This window comes from Dipodomys ordii, unplaced genomic scaffold (genome assembly GCF_000151885.1).
Source record: "Dipodomys ordii isolate 6190 unplaced genomic scaffold, Dord_2.0 Scaffold171, whole genome shotgun sequence".
Classification (NCBI taxonomy): Eukaryota; Metazoa; Chordata; class Mammalia; order Rodentia; family Heteromyidae; genus Dipodomys; species Dipodomys ordii.
In genome coordinates this window covers 1,011,488-1,029,176 of record NW_012267387.1, presented here as the reverse complement: position 1 = coordinate 1,029,176, position 17,689 = coordinate 1,011,488, and the positions used below count along the sequence as shown (strand labels likewise).

Sequence of the window (17,689 nt, the reverse complement as noted above, 5' to 3'; positions counted from 1 at the left end):
AGGGAGGGAGGGAGGGAGGAAGGGGAGATGTCCTAGCCAGATGCTAGTGGCTCACACCTGCAAACCTACTCAGGAGGCTGAAATCTGTGGATCATGGTTCAAAGCCAGCCCAGGCAGGAAAGTCTGTGAGAGTTATCTCTAATTAGCCACCAGGAAACTGGAAATGGTGCTGTGGCTCAAAGTGTGATAAAACGCTATCCTTGAGTGAAAAAACTCAGGGACAGCGCTCAAGCCCTACAACCAAAAAGTAAAAAAGAAATATGTCCTATTAGATGGGCCTCTGACCACACAACCCCTACAAGATGCTTGCTATGCCTGACTGCCACAGACCCAGCCTCCTCCAGAACTCAACTGGAAAGCCTCTGTCTGCTGGGCTCCAGTAATTCACATTGGCTACTCCAGGGGGGCTCAGATCTGAAGATGGAAGTTCAAAGCCAACCCAGGCAGGAAAGTCTGTGAGAGACTTCTCTCCAATGAACCAACAAAAAGGCAGAAGTGGAGGTGTGGCTCAAATGGTAGATTTTCAGGTTTAAGTTTAAAAAAGCTAAGGAACAACATGAGTCTTGAATTCAAGCTCCAGTACTAGTGCAAGTGTGCATGATATACACATACATACTCACACACTACCACCACCACAAAAGCAAAAATACAGGCTGGGAAGGTGGCTCAGTGGTAGAGTACTTGCCTTGCATGCACGAGGCCCTGGTTCCATTCCTCAGCACCATATAAGCAGAAAAAGCCAGAAGTGGCACTGTGGCTCAAGTGGTAGGGTGCTAGCCTTGAGCTGAAGAGCTGAGGGACAGTGCCCAGGCCCAGAGTTCAGGGCCCACCACCGGCAAAAAAAAAGCAAAAATACATCTTTTCCTGACCACTCATTGCTTTGCAACAGTCAAACAATAAGAGATATTACCAGGAAACTTTATTATTTATTATCTGTCTCCCTCAGTAAGGACGTCGAGCTGTCTGACAGACCAGAAATGTGGGGGTGGGGTGGGGGTGCGCATGCATGCGTATGTTTGAGTACTGAGACTTGAACTCAGGACCTCTTGCTCTCGCTTCGATTTTTGCTCAAGACTGGCATTTGAGCCAGAGCTCCACTTTGAACTTTTGGTGGTTAATTGGAGATAAGAGACTCTTACAGACTTTCTTGCCTGGGCTAGCTTTGAACCTTCATCCTCACGATCTCAGCCTCCTGAGTAGCTGGGATTATAGGTATGAGTCATGGGTACCCAGTTTAGGCCAGTGCTTCTTTTTTATACTTGGCATCTAACATGGGGTCCAGCACGCAGTAATGTAAGTTATGTAACAACGCTGAGAGGTATAGCCACTGATGCAAGGTCACGCAATTCATTAAAGGAAGACAGGGGGCTGGGAAGGTGGCTCAGTGGTAGAGCGCTTGCCTTGCATGCCTGAGGCCCTGGGTTTGATTCCTCAGCACCACATAAGCAAAAAGAAAAAAAAAAACCCGGAAGTGGCGCTGTGGCTCAAGTGGTAGAGCACTAGCCTCGAGCTGAAGAGCTGAAGGACAGCACCCAGGCCCAGAGTTCAGGCCCCATGACCGGACCAAAAAAAAAAAAAGGAAGACAGGGATGTAAACTCAGATCCGCCAATTTATAATTGATGCATTACCCTGATCTCTGGGACCAGGGGGACAAAGCTCCTGGGGTAGAGGACAGGGCTGGGTCTCAGAGTATGTGCCTTTAGAGGGTACAGATCGGCCCCTCCACTCACCTTCGAGTCGCAGCAGCTGGGGACAGTAGCAGTGGATGGTGGCGGCCAGCGCCGCTCCGCTAGCCAGGTCCTGGAGGGTCGTCACATGTGGAAAGCAGGGGGCCCGTCGTGCCACAGCCCGGTCCTTGCGGTATCGGATCTGTGGGGAAGAACGGAGTGAAGTCAGTAGTCGAGCCGGCCCCTCCAAAGTCAGCATTCATGCAGGCTGGGCGGGGAAGGCCTGGGGTTTCCGCCATGGGGGAACGGGAAAGCTGGGAGGTCCCAAGGCCAGAATGGGGAGGCGGTGGTCCAGCCCGGAGCAGGGGAAAAGGGTAGCAGCGAGAGGCAAGAGGAAGTTGTCGGGCGAGCAGCCAGGCCAGCAGCAAGGGCTGGGGACGGGGACTCCTGGGACCCCTGGGGTGGGGGATACATTACCATGGGGGGTTTGCTCCCCGACTCCTTCAAACAGAAGGCAATTGCGTGCTGGGGGAGGGGGAGAGGAGCAGCTGTCAGCAGGGTGGGAGGGCCGCTGACCTGCTGGGCCCCCAAGCCCACCTCTGGGGGAGGGAGGAGGACCTCTCTGTGAGCCTTGGCCAGCTCCCTGACTGTGCTCTGGCCAGCTTTGGGGGACCCCAGCTCCTCCCGGCCCTGAGGGACCTCGTAGAGCAGCCTCCCATGCAGGGGTCCATCCTCCCACGAGAGACCCAGGCCCCAGCTTGGGGAAAGGACACGGAGGAAGCAGGTAGGCAGGAACACCCCCCCCCTAACCCAGACCCAGGGTTGGGAGAGGAAGTGAGCAAAGGTGGATGCCTCATCCGGACCACACAGCAAGGAACTCTATGAACCATAAGGACACCGTGACCCTGGTACAGTCACACCGCTAATTAGGGGGAGTAAGGAATCAAATGTCAAGCTCCAAAAAGCTGAATTCTAGCTACTCAGGAGGCTGAGATCTGAGGATGGAAGTCTGAAGCCAGCCCAGGCAGAAAAGTCCCTGTGAGACTCATATCTCCAATTAACCACTCAAAAACCAGAAGTGGTCCTGTGGCCCAAGGGGTAAAGCGCTAGCCTTGACCACAAAGAGGCTCAGGGACAATACCCAGGCCATAAGTTCAAATCCTGCAGCTGATCAAAGAAAGAAAGAGAGAAACCACAGAGTGGTTCATGCCTATAATCCTAGCTACTCAGGAGGCTGAGATCTGAGGACCAAGATTTGAAGCCACCTTGGGGAAGAAAATTCCATGAAACTTTGTCTGCAAGTAGCCACCAAAAAGTTGAAAGTGGAGTTGTAGCTCAAAGTGGTAGAGTAACTAGCCTTGAGCAAAAAAGCTAAAGGACTGTGCCAAGGTCCTGAATTAAGCCCCAGTCCTGGCAATAAAAAGGTTGCAGGGAGAACTTCCCTGTGAGAATCCAAAAGCTAGGAATTTTTTTTTTTAAGTCGGTCGTGGGACTTGAACTCTGAGCCTGGGTGCTGTCCCTGAGCTCTTCAACTCAAGGCAAGCGCTCTACCACTTGAGCCACAGCGCCATTTCTGGTGGTTTATTGGAGATAGTCTCATGACTTTCCTGCTGGGCTGGCTTTGAACCGTGATTCTCAGCTCTCAGCCTCCTGAGTATCTAGAATTACAGGTGTGATCGACCAGCACCCAGCTAAAGCTGGGAATTCCTTAACTTCGGGAAACTGAGGATGTCAGGCAAGTTCTACCTTCTTCTGGATTTGGTTAGGTTGATCCCCAAGATTCTGACCTCCCCCCACCCCAGGGGTGAGAGAGATCTATGTTCTGCCCTCTTAACTAATGGGAGTTTGCCCTCTTGATTATTGAGAAGTTCCTCTGTTTGGTTAATGGCCTAGATTCTCTGGATTCAAGGGTGTGGGGGATCTGTGTCCCCAGAGTTAGGTACTATCCTCCTTTGCTCACAGCTTGGGGGAAGGAAGAGAAGGTGCAGACCCGCAGGCAGAATCAGACACACACAAACAAGACAGCAAGAAGCAGGGCAGGCAGACCGGGGTGGACGGACAGTCCCACTTACAGGAACCAGCTTCCAATACCAGCGTGTAGGGCACTAATGCCAGAGGGTAGAGAGGGGAAGAGCAGAGGCCGGTGCAGGGGAGAAGGCACAGAGAGAGAGGGAGAAAGAGAGTCATCTCCAGCCACGCTTCTTCCTTGGCACGGCCATGAGATGCAGCCCTGACCACCCAAGCCCCTCCCATCACTGACACCAATGTCCATCACCCCAGCCTCACCGAGGGTTGTGCTGGCGCTGCCCCATCTGTGGGGGCTGCGGGGGACGCACGCTGGGCAGCGTCTTGCTCTGTCTTTTCCTGCAGCCGCCGGATGGTCTGAAGACCAGAGAAAAGTCAGTTCTCTGATCTCTGTATCCTCCAGGTCCCCACTCATCCCCACCCAACGTCACCTACCGTGTCCACCCAGAAAAGGAGCTTATGCTCCAAGCTGGTCAGAGCCAAGGGACTGGGAAGCGTCTTTGTCCATTCGAAGGAGAAGGCAACCATGAGGGCATCGATGACAGCTAGGTGGGCTCCCTGGGGAGGAAAGGACTGGAGGGTGAGACTAGAGGGCAGGCTCCCCTCCTTCCAAGAGCCAATGAAGAGGTAGAACTAGGAGGTAGGCAGGACTTGAAGTGGGGCCTCGAGGATGAACAGGCTGGGGTCCTATTAAAAGCCAACCCAGTGGTAGAGCGCTTGCCTTGCATGCCTGAGGCCCTGGGTTCGATTCCTCAGCACCACATAAGCAAAAAGAAAAAAGCCGGAAGTGGCACTGTGCCTCAAGTGGTAGAGTGCTAGCCTTGAGCTGAAGAGCTGAGGGACAGCACCCAGGCCCAGAGTGCAGGCCCCACGACCGGACCCCCCCCCAAAAAAAATAAAAGCCACCCATGAGGGACTGGACTCTGGGATCAGACACTGGGTCTTAGAACAACCTGAGCCCTACAGGAAAACTGGGCTAGAGTCACAGGTAAGCCGGGCTTGTATAGGTAGCACCTTACAGGAGGAACCAACCCTGACAACAGGAGCTTGATGGGAGGAGCCTGTGGGAAAGAGCCACGCCCATGGGGAGAGCTTGAGTTTAGTAGGTGGAGCTTAAGGGAGAGTCAGGAAGAATAAAAGGAGCTAAGGCGGATGGGTGGTGCTAGAGGGGAAGAGCTGGGCATGGTGGGAGGAGCTATGCCTGATGGGTGGCTATTAAGGGGAGGAGCCAAATTGATGGGAGGAGTTGCCTGGTGGGTTGAGCTTGAGGAAGAAGCTGGGAATGGTATGGCTGAGAGTAAGAGCTTGAAGGAGGAATCAGAGGTGGGAGAAGCCGTGTGGCAGGGGGAGCTTCAGGGAGAAGCCAAGTGAGTTGAGAGCAAGGGCTGATGGGAAGAGGGGAGGAGCAAAGCTAGGTCTAATGGGTGGAGATTAAGGGAAAGAGCCGGATGTGGTGGGAGGAGCTATCTAGTGGAGAGATCTTGAGGGAATGAGTCGATGAGGTAAGAGGGGTTATGTTTGGTGGGTGGGGCTTGAGGGGGTGGGCGGGGCTTGAGGGAAGGAGCGGAGTGTAGTGACAGGGCGTGGGCGTGGCTTAAGGGGAGGAGCTACGTGACGTGGATGGCGCTGGAAGGGAGGTCCAGGCCCATGGGCGGAGCCTTGGGAAGGCTGACCTCAGGACCAGGTGGCCGGGCGGACAGACCTACCATGAGGATGGGCTGGTGTCTCAGGTCAGCCTCGCGGACGGGGCGCTCCGGTAGGGCAGGCACCGTGCCCCTGCGGGCCAGCAGGGCAAGCAGCGCCGAGGGGCTGGGGGGCGTCTCCAGCTGCGGCAGCGCCTGGCGCCAGGCCCGGCAGTAGAGCTCGGCCGAGAGCAGCAGCCGTGTCACTGGGGGCTTCACGTGCTCCTGCGCGTACTGATCCGTGTAGAAGGGTTCCCACAGCTCTGGGGGCACGTGCTCTGCGGGGTAAAAGGGAGGTTCAGGGGCAGCCCATCACCATCATCACCACCCCCCCCACACACACACACCCCGCCTGGCCTCCAGGAAAGACACAAGCTTCCCCACCGACCCCTGCAATACAAAGACCAAGAGCAGACAGGACCTCAGGGAGATTGTGAGCACTTGGACCCCGAGAACCCAAGACTCACTGCGCACAACCTCATAGATCCAGGGAAAGACAAGAACACCAAAAGCCAGGAGGTGGTGACTCATGCCTATAATCCCAGCTATTCTGCAGGCTGGGAGTCTGAAGATCACAGTTCAAAACCAGCCCAAACAGAAAAGTCTGTTAAAGACTCATCTCCAGTGAACCACCAAAAAAAAAAAAAAAAAAGAGGCAGAAATTGAGTTGTGGTTCAAGTGGGAAAGCGCTGGCCTTGGACCAAAGAACTCAGGAATAGGGCTCAAAGCACTGAGTTCAAGTCCCACTTGACCTTTCCATTTAGGGCCCCACCCCTGTGCCCCACTTTTCTCAGTCCAGCTCCTTGAAAGATAAGGGCTTTCCAGGCTCACTTCCTCCTGGCTCCCTGGCCTCAGTCCTGGCTTCTGTTGCCATCTTCCTAACCTCCCCAAGGCCAGCAGAGGCTAGCCAAGGCACTTTCGGAGCCCAGAACTTGCCCGGGATCTCTGCCCAGCACCTCCTTCTTCCAGAAACTTCCTTCCACCTGGAGTCTCTTTGTAAAGAAACATGCCCCACCCAACTTCACCTCGTGATGGCTCTGTGGTCATGTGGGCACTACCACCGCTACAGCCCAGGCACTGGGTCAGGCACTGGGTCACCGAACACTTTTGGCTTTTTTTTTTTGGATGGTAGGGATTGAATTTGGTGGGTCTCATGCTTAGCTTGGTAAAAGCATTCTATCACCCTTATTCTTTTGTTTTTCTTTTTCTGCTAGATTATCACATTAACTTTTCCCAGAGGCTAGCCTCTCACCACAATCCCCCAACTTCTGCCTCCCACATCATCCTCCAAGTCACAGGCACGTGCTACCATACCCAGCTTGTTTGCATTGGGCTGGTCTTCAACTGAGATTCTCTTCTGTCTTTACCTCCTGAGTAGCTGGGATTATAGATGTGTGCCCTCACACTTGGCCTACTGTACTCTTTTTCTTTTTTTTTGGTCGGTCGTGGGGCCTCAACTCTGGGCCTGGGCGCTGTCCCTCAGCTCTTCAGCTGTAGATTAGTGCTCTACCACTTGAGCCTCAGCCCCACTTCCAGCTTTTTCTGCTTATGTGGTGCTGAGGAATCGAACCCAGGGCCTCATGCATGCAAGGCAAGCACTCTACCACTGAGCCACCTTCCCAGCCCCTCTTTAAAAAAAAATAATAAGTTTTTTATTGTGAAAATACAGAGGGGTTACAATTACATGAGCAAGGTAATGAGTACATTTCTTATCAAGCATTGTTGCCTCCTCCTTTGTTTTTCCCCTACCATCCCTTCCCTCCCATCTTCACAACTACACCCCCCCTTTTTCTTTTTTTAATAATTTTTGCCCAGCACCTCACATCCCATCAATCTTCTACTTTCAACCCCCTGATATCTCTTTTTTTTTTTTTTTTTGGTCGGCCGTGGGGCTTGAACTCTGGGCCTGGGCGCTGTCCCTCAGCTCTTCAGCTCAAGGCGAGCGCTCTACCACTTGAGCTACAGCGCCACTTCCCCCCCTGATATCTCTTAAATCCAAACCCTCCTCCTTATCTCCCAAGCTCCTATTAGAGACTCAGTCCTGGCACTTACTGCTCCCATCAGCAAATGTAACGAATTTCTTTCCCTGTGAATTCTCAGGGCTTTCAAGATGGGGGAGTGTGGAGGAAGTGATGGTTGGTTATTGACCAAACACTCATTGGTAACTAGTGCCTGCCAGTTCACAAAGGTACAATTAGCACTTGGAGCTGTCTTTGTGTGTGTGTGGTGAGGGGAGAGGTTGGGGGGGGGGTTGTTGCTAGAACTCAGGGCCTGGGCTCTGGTCCTTAGCTTTTTCACTCAAGGCTGGTGCTCTACCACTTGGACCACAGTTCCACTTCTCACCTTTCTTTCTTTCCTTCCTTCCTTCCTTTCTTTCTTCCTTCCTTCCTTTCTCTTTCTTTCTGTCTTTCTTTCTTTCTTTCCTTTTGTGGGTATTAATTGGAGATAAGAGTCTCATGAACTTTTCTGCCCAGTCTAGCTTCAAACCACAATCCTTAAATCTCAGCCTCCTGAGTCACTAAGATTACAGGTATGAGCTACCAGTGCCCAGCTGGAGCCAATTGTCTTTGGGAAGACCCTGTGTGGCCTGGCACTGTGCTTAGAAATCTCTGGTCACAGCTGGACGCCAGTAGCTCATGCCTATAATCTTAGCTACTCGGGAGGCTGAGATTTGAGGATCACGATTTGAAGCCAACCTAGGGAAGGAAAGTCCATAAGACTCTTATCTCCAGTAAACTACACAGAAAAAGCTGGAAGTGGCACTGTGGCTCAAGTGGTATAGCACTAGCCTTGAGCATGAAGAGGGTCAGGGACAGTGCCCAGGTCCTGAATTCAAGCTCCAGGATTGGCAAAAAAAAAAAAAATCCTCTGGTCTCTACCAGAATCAGTATAGGCAACCAAACACATGTACAAGTATTGGTACACATCTCCTAAGAGGTAAGCTGTCTGCTGAACATCTGTTTAATGAGTGACTAGTCACTGCTTCTGTCAACTGCTAGAAATACAATGCAAGCTGCATGCATAGTGATAAGTTAAAAAGAAACAATAAGGCTCCGTAGTACAGTGGATAGCACACGGGACTTCTAAAATGAAACATTAATTTAGTAATATTCTACTCAGCTCAACATGTACCCAAAATATTATCTTTTCAATTTGCAATCAATATAAAAACCTGAATGAGCTAGTCCTTTTTTTTTTTTTTTGGTGTGTGTGTGTGTGCGTGCGTGCGCCAACATTGGGACTTGAACTTGGGGCCTGGATACTATCCTTTAGCTTTTCCTGCTCAGGGCTGGCACCCAATCACCTCAGCTATACCTCTACTTCCAGCTTTTTGATGGCTCATTGGTGATAAGAACTCTTGGACTTGTCTGCCCAGACCAGCTTCAAACTTTGATCCTCAGATCTCAGCCTCCTGAGTAGCTAGGATTATAGGGGTAAGCCACCGGCTCCCAGCCATAGTCTTATTTAATGGTTTTTTTTTTTCTTTGAGAGAGTCTCACTATGTAGCCCAGCCTAGCCTCCAACTTGCAACCCTCCACAGTATCCTCAGTGCTGGGATTACAGGTGTTTCCTGGCTCTGTGTCTAATTTACATTTACTATACACACACATCTGAATTTATCCTCTCCCTTGCCCTTTCTCCTTCCTTCTCTTTTTCGCCTCCCTCCTTCTTTCCTTCCTTCCTTCCTTCCGTCCCCTTCTTTCCTTTTGGTTTGTAGAGACAATGTTTCAATATGTAGCTCAGGATCCTCCTGCCTCCACCTCCCAAGTGCTGGGATTACAGGATTGCACCACTACATCCAGCTTCACACCTTGCTTTTCAAGTGCTCAAAAGCCACACCAGGCTAGTGGCCACCTGTCCATTTCTTTATCCCATGACCTTTCGTGCATTCACTTGTCTAATCCTAAAATATTTATTCTTCCTTCCGCCATTAGACAGATCAGAAAACCAAGGCCCAGAGAGCAGAGTTAACCTGCCATAATCACACAGCCAGTCAACAGCAAAGGCCACATGAACGCAGATTCCCTCACAGAGCTCATTCATGTTCTCTGAAAACATAAAGAATGGTATGCGAAACCAGGCACTGGTGGCTCATGCCTGTAATCCTAGCTGCTCAGGAGACAGATATGAAGACCTTAGTTCAAAGCCAGCCAAGGCAGGAAAGTCTGAGAGACCCTTATCTCCAATTAAGCACCAAAATGCCAAAAGTGGAGCTGTGGCTCAGGTGATAGAGTGCTAGCCTTGAGCAAAACAGCTCAGTGACAGCAGCCAGGCCCTGAGCTTAAACCCCAAGTCCCCCATAAGCCCCTTCCACACACAAAAGAATGGCACGTGAGCCAGGCAGCTTAAGCCTGTAATCTTTGCTACCCAGGGGGCTGAGATCTGAGGATCTCAGTTTGAAGCTAGTCTAGGCAGAAAAATCTGAGAGACGCTTATCTCCAACTAACCAGCAAGAATGCTGGTCTGGGGGAGAAGGAGAGGGAGAAAAGAAAGAAGGAAAAAAGAACAGCATCTTAGGTGTTTCCCAAACTTACATAAAATCCTTTCTTATCTCATTCTCTTTGAGTCTGTGCCCTCTAGAGCCCACCAGCCTGCATTCCACACCCTTGTGCCTTGGGCCTCTACCTTCACCCAGACTAGGATCTCACAGGGCCACTCTGTGTAGATCTGGTCAGCCCTCAAGCACCTTCTATAGCTCCCTAGGGTTCTCAGATCCCGAATTCCAGAGTAGAACAGCCTTCTTTATCTCCAGCCTCCCCCCCCCATACACACACACACACACACACACACACACACACACACACACACACACACACACACGAGAGAGAGCTGTAAAATTGTTATCTGAGAACTCCTTGTTAGGCCACACTGAGCTTTAGGACACACAGACTCCTTCCCCTGGTAAACTCCTACACACCCATCAACACCAAGTCCTTCCTCATTGAGGGAGCCTTCCCTTCTCCCTCTCCTGAAGATTTCAGGGATTCCCTCCTCCCAGATCCTGTTATCTCTTCCAAACCACAGATCTAGTCACTCTTAAGCTGAGAGAACTAGTAGAGAGAATCTAGTATTGACAGAATCTAGTTTTATACTAGGTTCTCCCCTTCTCCCCGCCCCCTACATCCTGAACAATTGATAAAGAGTCCCAGTGGTCATGAACAGGTCTACTCCATTTAGACTTGCTCTGTGTAGGAGAGGCAAGTGGGAGATAGATTGAACTTGATTGTTACAGTAATGGCAGGCAGGTTTCAAAGCACAGCAAGCTGACTCAAGAATGGAACTGGGGAGGGAAGGGATGGAGGCATGGCTCAAGTGGTAGAGCACCTGCCTAGCAAGCACAAGGCCCTGAGTTCAATCTCCTGGCACCATTTTCTTTCTTTCTTTCTTTCTTTTAAAGAGCTATAGGTGGCTTACACCTGCAATCTCAGCTACTTAGGTGGCTAAGATCTGAGAATGATGGTTCAAAGCCAGGTCAGGAAGAAAAAAAAAAATCTGTGAGACTCTTATCTCCAAATAACCACCAAAAAAATCAGAAATGGAGCTGTGGCTCAAGTGGTAGGGCATGAGCTTTGAGTAAAAACAGCTAAAGGTGAATGTCCAGGCCCTGAGTTCATGCCCCAGGACTGGCACCAAAAAACAAAAAACAACACCTGGCACTAGATGAGTTAAATATCTACATTTGATCAGCCCCTCTCAGGGGCTTGCTTTCTTTTCTATGAAATGAGACAGCAATTTCTGCTCTGTTCCCCCATGCAGGGACAGTGACATTACTGGTATTAATTTTTTTTTAAGCCCAACTCCCATACCCACAAGCAATAGTGATTATCCATATGGCCAACAAGGTGGAACATATTCCACAGTAAGGGCCTCCAACCACCCTCCTCCAGCAACCTCATCCAAAAGATCCTGGGGTCTCAAGTTCCTACCTGATGCCCCCCCTGCCCCCGCAGCCACACACGAGCACCCCACATAGTCTCAGATATGAATAAATAAGCAAACGAACACCTTTTATTATGGCAGTGAAAAACAGAAGCTGGGGGGGGGGGAACAGGAGATCATTCCTCCAACCTTTCATAAAAAGGAATTGCAACTCAAACTCCATTCCGAGTTTCAAACTTGGGCTCTATCACCCCCATAAACTTGGGCTCTCCCCTCCCCCCCTGCTGGGGGGGCAATCCCAATCTCAACGCCCCCCTCATCCTTTTCTTAAATCCCCTGGTTTCAAAGGAGGTGGTGAGGGAACAGTTCAGAGAACGTGGAGAAAGTGGGAGCCGAGCCTGGGTGGATGCAGCTGACGGCCAGCTGTGACGGAGACCCACACCCAGAACAGGTTGGTCTAGGAAGGCCACTAAAAGGTAAATGGGGGGGATGGGCTGTGCCTAGGTGGTGCCAAGACCTGTATGTAGGCAGGTCCACCGGGAGAGCAGAGCACCCCGGAAGGACCAGACCTTAATTAACCCCTATGTTCCCCCAAGGCCTCTCAGCTCTGCCCTGAGGGGAGGTGGCAGCTGCCCAGAGCCCCTCATCGTGGGGACACCCCCCCACACACACACCCATCTTGCAGCAGTGCTCAGGGCTAGAGTTATTTAGACAGATATGGGGGGCGGGAGCTGGCGAAAGGAGTAGGGGACCCGCCCTACGGAGACAAGGCCCTGCAGCCGGGCTCCCGGAGCTTGATCCTGGACTAGCCATTTCTTCCTTTTTCCGCAGAGCTCGCCTGCCTTCCCCAGGAAAGGGGGGGGCGGGATAATAAGTCACAGCTGCCAACCGGGACCATGGTGGCTTTAGAGGGGCGCGGGGATGTGGGGGGGTGTCCCCGGGGCTCCCCGGCCACCGCCCGCAGCGCAGGCAAGGCGGACGCGAGCTGGGTGTCCCAGCCTGGGGGGGGGGGGTGAGTGATATTGGGGGAAGGTGGACACGGCGGTGCTGAGCGCTTAGGGTCCCCTCGCATGGAGGCTGCTGTCGGTGGTGTAAAGAGAGGGGGGGATCCCCAAAGACGCATGATGTGGGTGTGGAAATGGGGCGTGCAAAGGACGCCCACCCGGGAAAGAGGGTTTGTGGGGGGCGGGAAGCAGCCCCCGGCCCGCATCGGGAGACCCCCCCCCACCCGGCCCGCAGACCCCGCCCCGCTCACCTAGGGGCCCCCGGTGCACGGCTGGGCCCCACCCCCACTGCGCTCAGGCGCCCGGCGGGCAAAGTCCACGGCCTGGGCCCGGCAGGAAACGCGGAGGCCCCGCACGGCAGATCCCGGGGCCCGGAGGACCCCCCCACCCCCGCCCCGCAACCCCGGCGGTCCGCGCCATTGTTCCCACGGCCCCAGCTTGCCAGCCCGGCGCCCCGCCCCCCGCACCTGCCGCCAAGCGTCCCCCAGTACCTGCACCCCCAAACGCCGCCCGCAGCACCCATGCCAGGCTCGCCGCCGCCTTGGCCCGCGAGAAATCGTACTGGTCCAGCGATTTGATCTCGGGCACCAAGAAGGTCCTCCGCAGCGGCCCGGGCCCCGCGGGCGCCGCCTCCACCATGGCGGCACCGGGGCTGCGAGCCGACAGACACCGGCTCCACGCTCGGGGCTGGGCTACGCTGCGCTGCACCGCGTTCCGGCCCCCGCCAAGGCCGCCGCCGCCGCCCGCTGTTACTGCTGCTGCTGCTGCCGCCGCTGCTCCCGCTGCTGCTGCTGCTGCTGAGCCAGGTGCGGCTGCTTGCGCCGGCGACGCAGCGTCGGCCCCGCCCCCGGGGCGGAGCCCAGGTGAGCCCCGCCCACTCGAGTCAGGCCCCGCCTATCTCGTCCAGGTCCCCGCCCAACGGGTCTGTAAGCCTCAATGGGTTTCCTTAAGGCCCTGTACGGCAGAGCCATAGGGGCTGGACTGCGCTGATGAGGAGAGGGGGTGAGGGGTGGAGGAGAGACCTGAGACAGGCAGACAGACAGACAGGCAGACAGGCAGGCTGACTCGCTGGAAAGGATCAGGGACCCTTCTCTGCTAGCTGTCTCTGAGCAGGTCTCTAAGCACCAGTGCAGACTTTGAAAGCTCCAGCCCCTGGGGCCAGGGGCATGCACCTGCTTCTAACCGAAAAGAGAACTTCTGTAAATGTGTTGAGGTGCTTGCGACTGTGTGTGTTTTTACCACGTGTTAGGTGTGTAAAAATCTGTGTCGTGTAGCTGACTGCATTCTGAATATGAAAGGTGGTGGTTAAGGCCAGGCCCTGATAGCTCACACCTGTGATCCTAGCTACTCAGGAGGCAGAGATCTGAGGATCAAAGTTCAAAGCCAGCCCGGGCAGGTAAATTCATGAGACTCTTAACTCCAATGAACCATGAAAAAACTGTAAGTGGAGCTGTGACTCAAGTGGAAGAACACCAGCCTGGAGCATAAAAGCTCAGAGACAGCACCCAGGCCCTGAGTTCAAGCCCCACGACTGACCAAAGAAAAATTAATGATCTGGCCTGAGAATGTGGCTTAGTGGTAGAGTGCTTACCTAGCATGCATGAGCCCCTGGGTTCGAGTCCTTGGTACCATATAAATAAAATACAAGTTTAAAAAAATAGTTAAACATTGCCAGGCACCGGTGGCTCACACCTGTAATCCTAGCTACTCAGGAGGCTGAGATCTCAGGATCTCGGTTCAAAGCCAGCCCAGCAGGAAAGTCCGTGAGACTCTTATCTCCAATAAACCACTCACAAAACCTGAAGTGGCATTGTGGCTCAAGTGGTAGAAGACTAGCCTTGAGCTGAAGAGCTGAGGGACAGCTCCCAGGCCCAGAGTTCAAGCCCCACAACCGACCAAAAAAAAAGTTAAACTTCAAAAAAAATAAAGAGTAAAACTTTAAAAAATGACAAATGTATGTATGTATCTCTGTGTTGTGGGTATAAGAGTAACTAAATGTGTTTGGGTGTTGTGCAAGGGTATGATGGATTTTCTTATCAATTTGGGAATATGAGAGACCTCGAGTGGATATATTTGTGCAGCATTTTGTGTGTGTGGTCAATATGGAGGTTACTGGGGGGCCTTTGCCTATTTGTGATATGTGCAGTATTTGTTGGGGAAGGGCTTAGGTTGTCTGTGGGTGAGGATGTGTTTGTGTGTTGTTGTGTGCAGGTGTGGATACACTTTCTGAATGTATTCCTGTACATATATAGATCTCATTTTGTTTCCCACAGATTCAATCAAACATGGATTGAAAATGATTGGAAACAAAGTGCATTTGGACAGAAGAAGAAAGGACTATTTTTTCCCTACATGACATAGTGCAACAACCTTGCCCACAACATTTACTTTGTATACCTTTTTTTTTTGGGGGGGGGTCTGGTCGTGGGGCCTGAACTCTGGGCCTGGGTGCTGTCCCTCAGCTCTTCAGCTAAAGGCTAGTGCTCTACCACTTGAGCCACAGCACCACTTCGGCTTTTTTCTTTTTGCTTATGTAGTGCTGAGGAATTGAACCCAGGGCTTCATGCATGCAAGGCAAGCACTCTACCACTGAGCCACCTTCCCAGCCCTACTTTGTATACCTTATTAGAAGTTATCTAAGAGTTGCCAGGCGCTCATGGCTCACACCTGTAATCTTAGCTACTCAGGAGGCTGAGATCTGAGGATCACCATTCAAAGCCAACCCGGGCCAGAAAGTCCGTGAAACTCTTATCTCCAATAAACCACCAGAAAACCAGAAGTGGCACTGTAGCTCAAGTGGTAGAGCACTAGCCTTGAGCTGAAGAGCTGAGGGACAGTGCTCAGGTCCAGAGTTCAAGCCCCACAACTGACAAAAAAAGAAGTTATCTAAGAGGATTTTTTGGTCGTGGGGCCTGAACTCTGGGCCTGGGCGCTGTCCCTCAGCTCTTCAGCTCAAGGCTGGTCGTGGGGCCTAAACTCTGGGCCTGGGCACTGTCCCTCAGCTCTTCAGCTCAAGGCTAGTGCTCTACCACTTGAGCCACAGCGCCACCTCCAGCTTTTTTCTTTTTTGCTTATGTGGTGCTAAGGAATCGAACCCAGGGCCTCAGGCATGCAAGGCAAGCACTCTACCACTGAGCCATCTTCCCAGCCCCATAAGACTCTTATCTCCAATAAACCATCAGAAAACTGGAAGTGGCGCTGTGGCTCTAGTGGTAGAGCACTCGCCTTGAGTAAATTGCTAAAGGACAGTGCCCAGGCCCAGAGTTCAAGCCCACAACAGACAAAAAGAAAAAAGTCCTTGAAACTCTATTTTCAAAATAACCAGCTAATAACCAGCTAAAAACCAGACTGGAGGTGTGGCTCCAGTGGTAGAATGCTTGCCTAGCAAGTGTGAGGGCCTGAGGCTTAATCCTTTGTACTGAAAAAAAAAAAGTTAAGACTATAAAGTTTGCTGAGCACTGGTGGCTCACAGCTGCAAAGGTACGAAGTGTCAAATGTGCAGTTGTTTGTGGATGTGAGTATAATTCATCATGGGATGTTACTAAGTGTGTACGTGCATAAACCTCTATTTGTGTGTACTTGTTTAGTATTTGCTTGTGTGTAATCTGTACTTTTGTGTCAAGACATCTCCTATATGGTTCTTAGCTATATGTACTAGTGAAAGCACAAATATTTGTGCCTAGGCCAGGTGTCAGTGGCTTACACCTGTAATCCTGGCAACTCCAGTGGCTGAGATCTGAAGGTTTGCAGTTCAAAGCCAGCCTTGGGAAGAAAAGTTCCCCAAGATTCCATCTTCAATTAACCAGCAAAAACAAACCAGACTAGATAGGCATGACTTAAGTGGTTAGAGCACCAGTCATGAGCAAAAAGTAAAAAACAAAAACAAAAATAAAAAACTGAGCAAGACCTCAAAGCTCTGAGTTCAAGTTCTGATGTCCACACACACACACACACACACACAACCTACACAAGAGGTTCAAATCTGTGTCGCCCCCCCATGGCTTTATAAAGTGCTTTATGCAATGTGGAAAAACTATATATGTCCCCCGCAGGGTGGCCCGAGGCAAGCCCTTGTTCACATTCCAGGGCCATGCTGACACGTGTGTTTTGGCGTGGGTCTCACGGTCCAGAGCGTGTGATCGGCAGGTGAGTGGGTGTGCCCAAGGGAGGGGAGCTGGGGCGTGTGCCCTCCTGTCTGGATGTGCCTGTCCAGGCACCGCTGGGTGTGGGAGCACACAAAAGGGCCAGTGTGTGTGTGTGTGTGTTTGTGGCAGCACACAGGTAGGTTTCACACGATGGGCGTAGCTTCTCCTGGGGTTTTGGAGCCAGCCTCCCCAAAACACCTCAACAAGGGCCTTACTGTCCTGGTCCTCAGTTTCCCCAGCTGGGTCACTTAAAGGTGGGGGAGAGGAGGCCTGGGGTCCTATGGAAGATGTTCCTTCCACACTCTGTTCCTTCTGTGAGTTTGGGGTGCCCTGGGAAAGTTTCCCTGACTTCTGCCGGACCCCCAAGGGCAAACCTCAGATGGAGCCACGCCTGCAGCTCCATTCCCCATGGAGGACGCCAGGTGACCCGGTGAACACACACGCACGCACGTGCTTTCCATCCTAGGAGGGGGCCACAGGCCCTCACCTGCAGAGGGAACAAAGTGGGGGCGTCTGGAGGTATCTGGGGCCCCTGCCGAGGCTCCTAAAGGCCTCTTCAGAGCCCAGCCCCCACACCGGGCCAACCGGAAAGCCAGGCTGGGCTAGATCGCCCCACCCACACACAAGGCCAGGCTGGCTGGAATTGAGGTCCCACCTGGCCCCCGGGGCCTGTTCCTGTGGCCCAAGGCGGCCTCAGACACATACAGGGGTCCCCTGTCTACCTGGGCAACACTCTCCCCACAGCCTCTCTTCAATCCCCCCCCTGTAAATTCCTGCCTCCCTCCTCCTCCCTCACCTGCAGCTCATTAGACGGCTGGGGGTGGGGATGACAGAGAGCATTTGTAGGTCAAGGGTTCAGGACTGGATTTTGGGGAGCACAGGCATCTCCATAAAATCATCTGGGAGGCCAGACACTGGTGGCTCACACCTGTAATCCTAGCTACCCAGGGGGTGGAGATCTGAGGATCACAGTTCGAAGCCAGCCCAGACAAGAAGTGTTCTTGAGACTCAGCTCCAAATAAACGGAGTTGTGGCTCAAGTGGTAGAGCAGCAGCCTTGCATTTGGCCCAGTACTCAAGAACAGTATCCAGGCCCTGAGTTCAAGTCCTAGGACCAGAAAAAAAAAAAGTAAAAGGCCAGGCTTTATGGACCACAATCCTTCATATTTCAGCCTCCTGAGCAGCTTGGATATCAGGCACAAGCCTATAATCCAGTGATAGAAGGGTGTGTGTGTGTGTGTGTGTGTGTGTGTGTGTGTGTGTGTGTGTGTGTGTGTGTGTGTGTG

General features: G+C 52.4%; 1 protein-coding gene across 1 annotated transcript in view; it reads right to left on the bottom strand.

Moving 5' to 3' along the window:
* The window catches only part of Camsap3 (calmodulin regulated spectrin-associated protein family, member 3), a 20,764-nt gene extending 7,777 nt beyond the window's left edge, over window positions 1-12,987 (bottom strand). Inside the window, exons 1-5 of the mRNA XM_013033604.1 lie at window positions 12,751-12,987; window positions 5,400-5,653; window positions 4,129-4,251; window positions 3,955-4,050; window positions 1,732-1,870 (exon numbers count right to left, since the gene is read on the bottom strand). Coding sequence (XP_012889058.1) covers window positions 1,732-1,870; window positions 3,955-4,050; window positions 4,129-4,251; window positions 5,400-5,653; window positions 12,751-12,898 — 760 coding nt within the window. The 5' untranslated portion in view covers window positions 12,899-12,987. The remainder of the gene's footprint in view (window positions 1-1,731; window positions 1,871-3,954; window positions 4,051-4,128; window positions 4,252-5,399; window positions 5,654-12,750) is intronic.
* Between the last annotated feature and the right edge of the window lie 4,702 nt (window positions 12,988-17,689).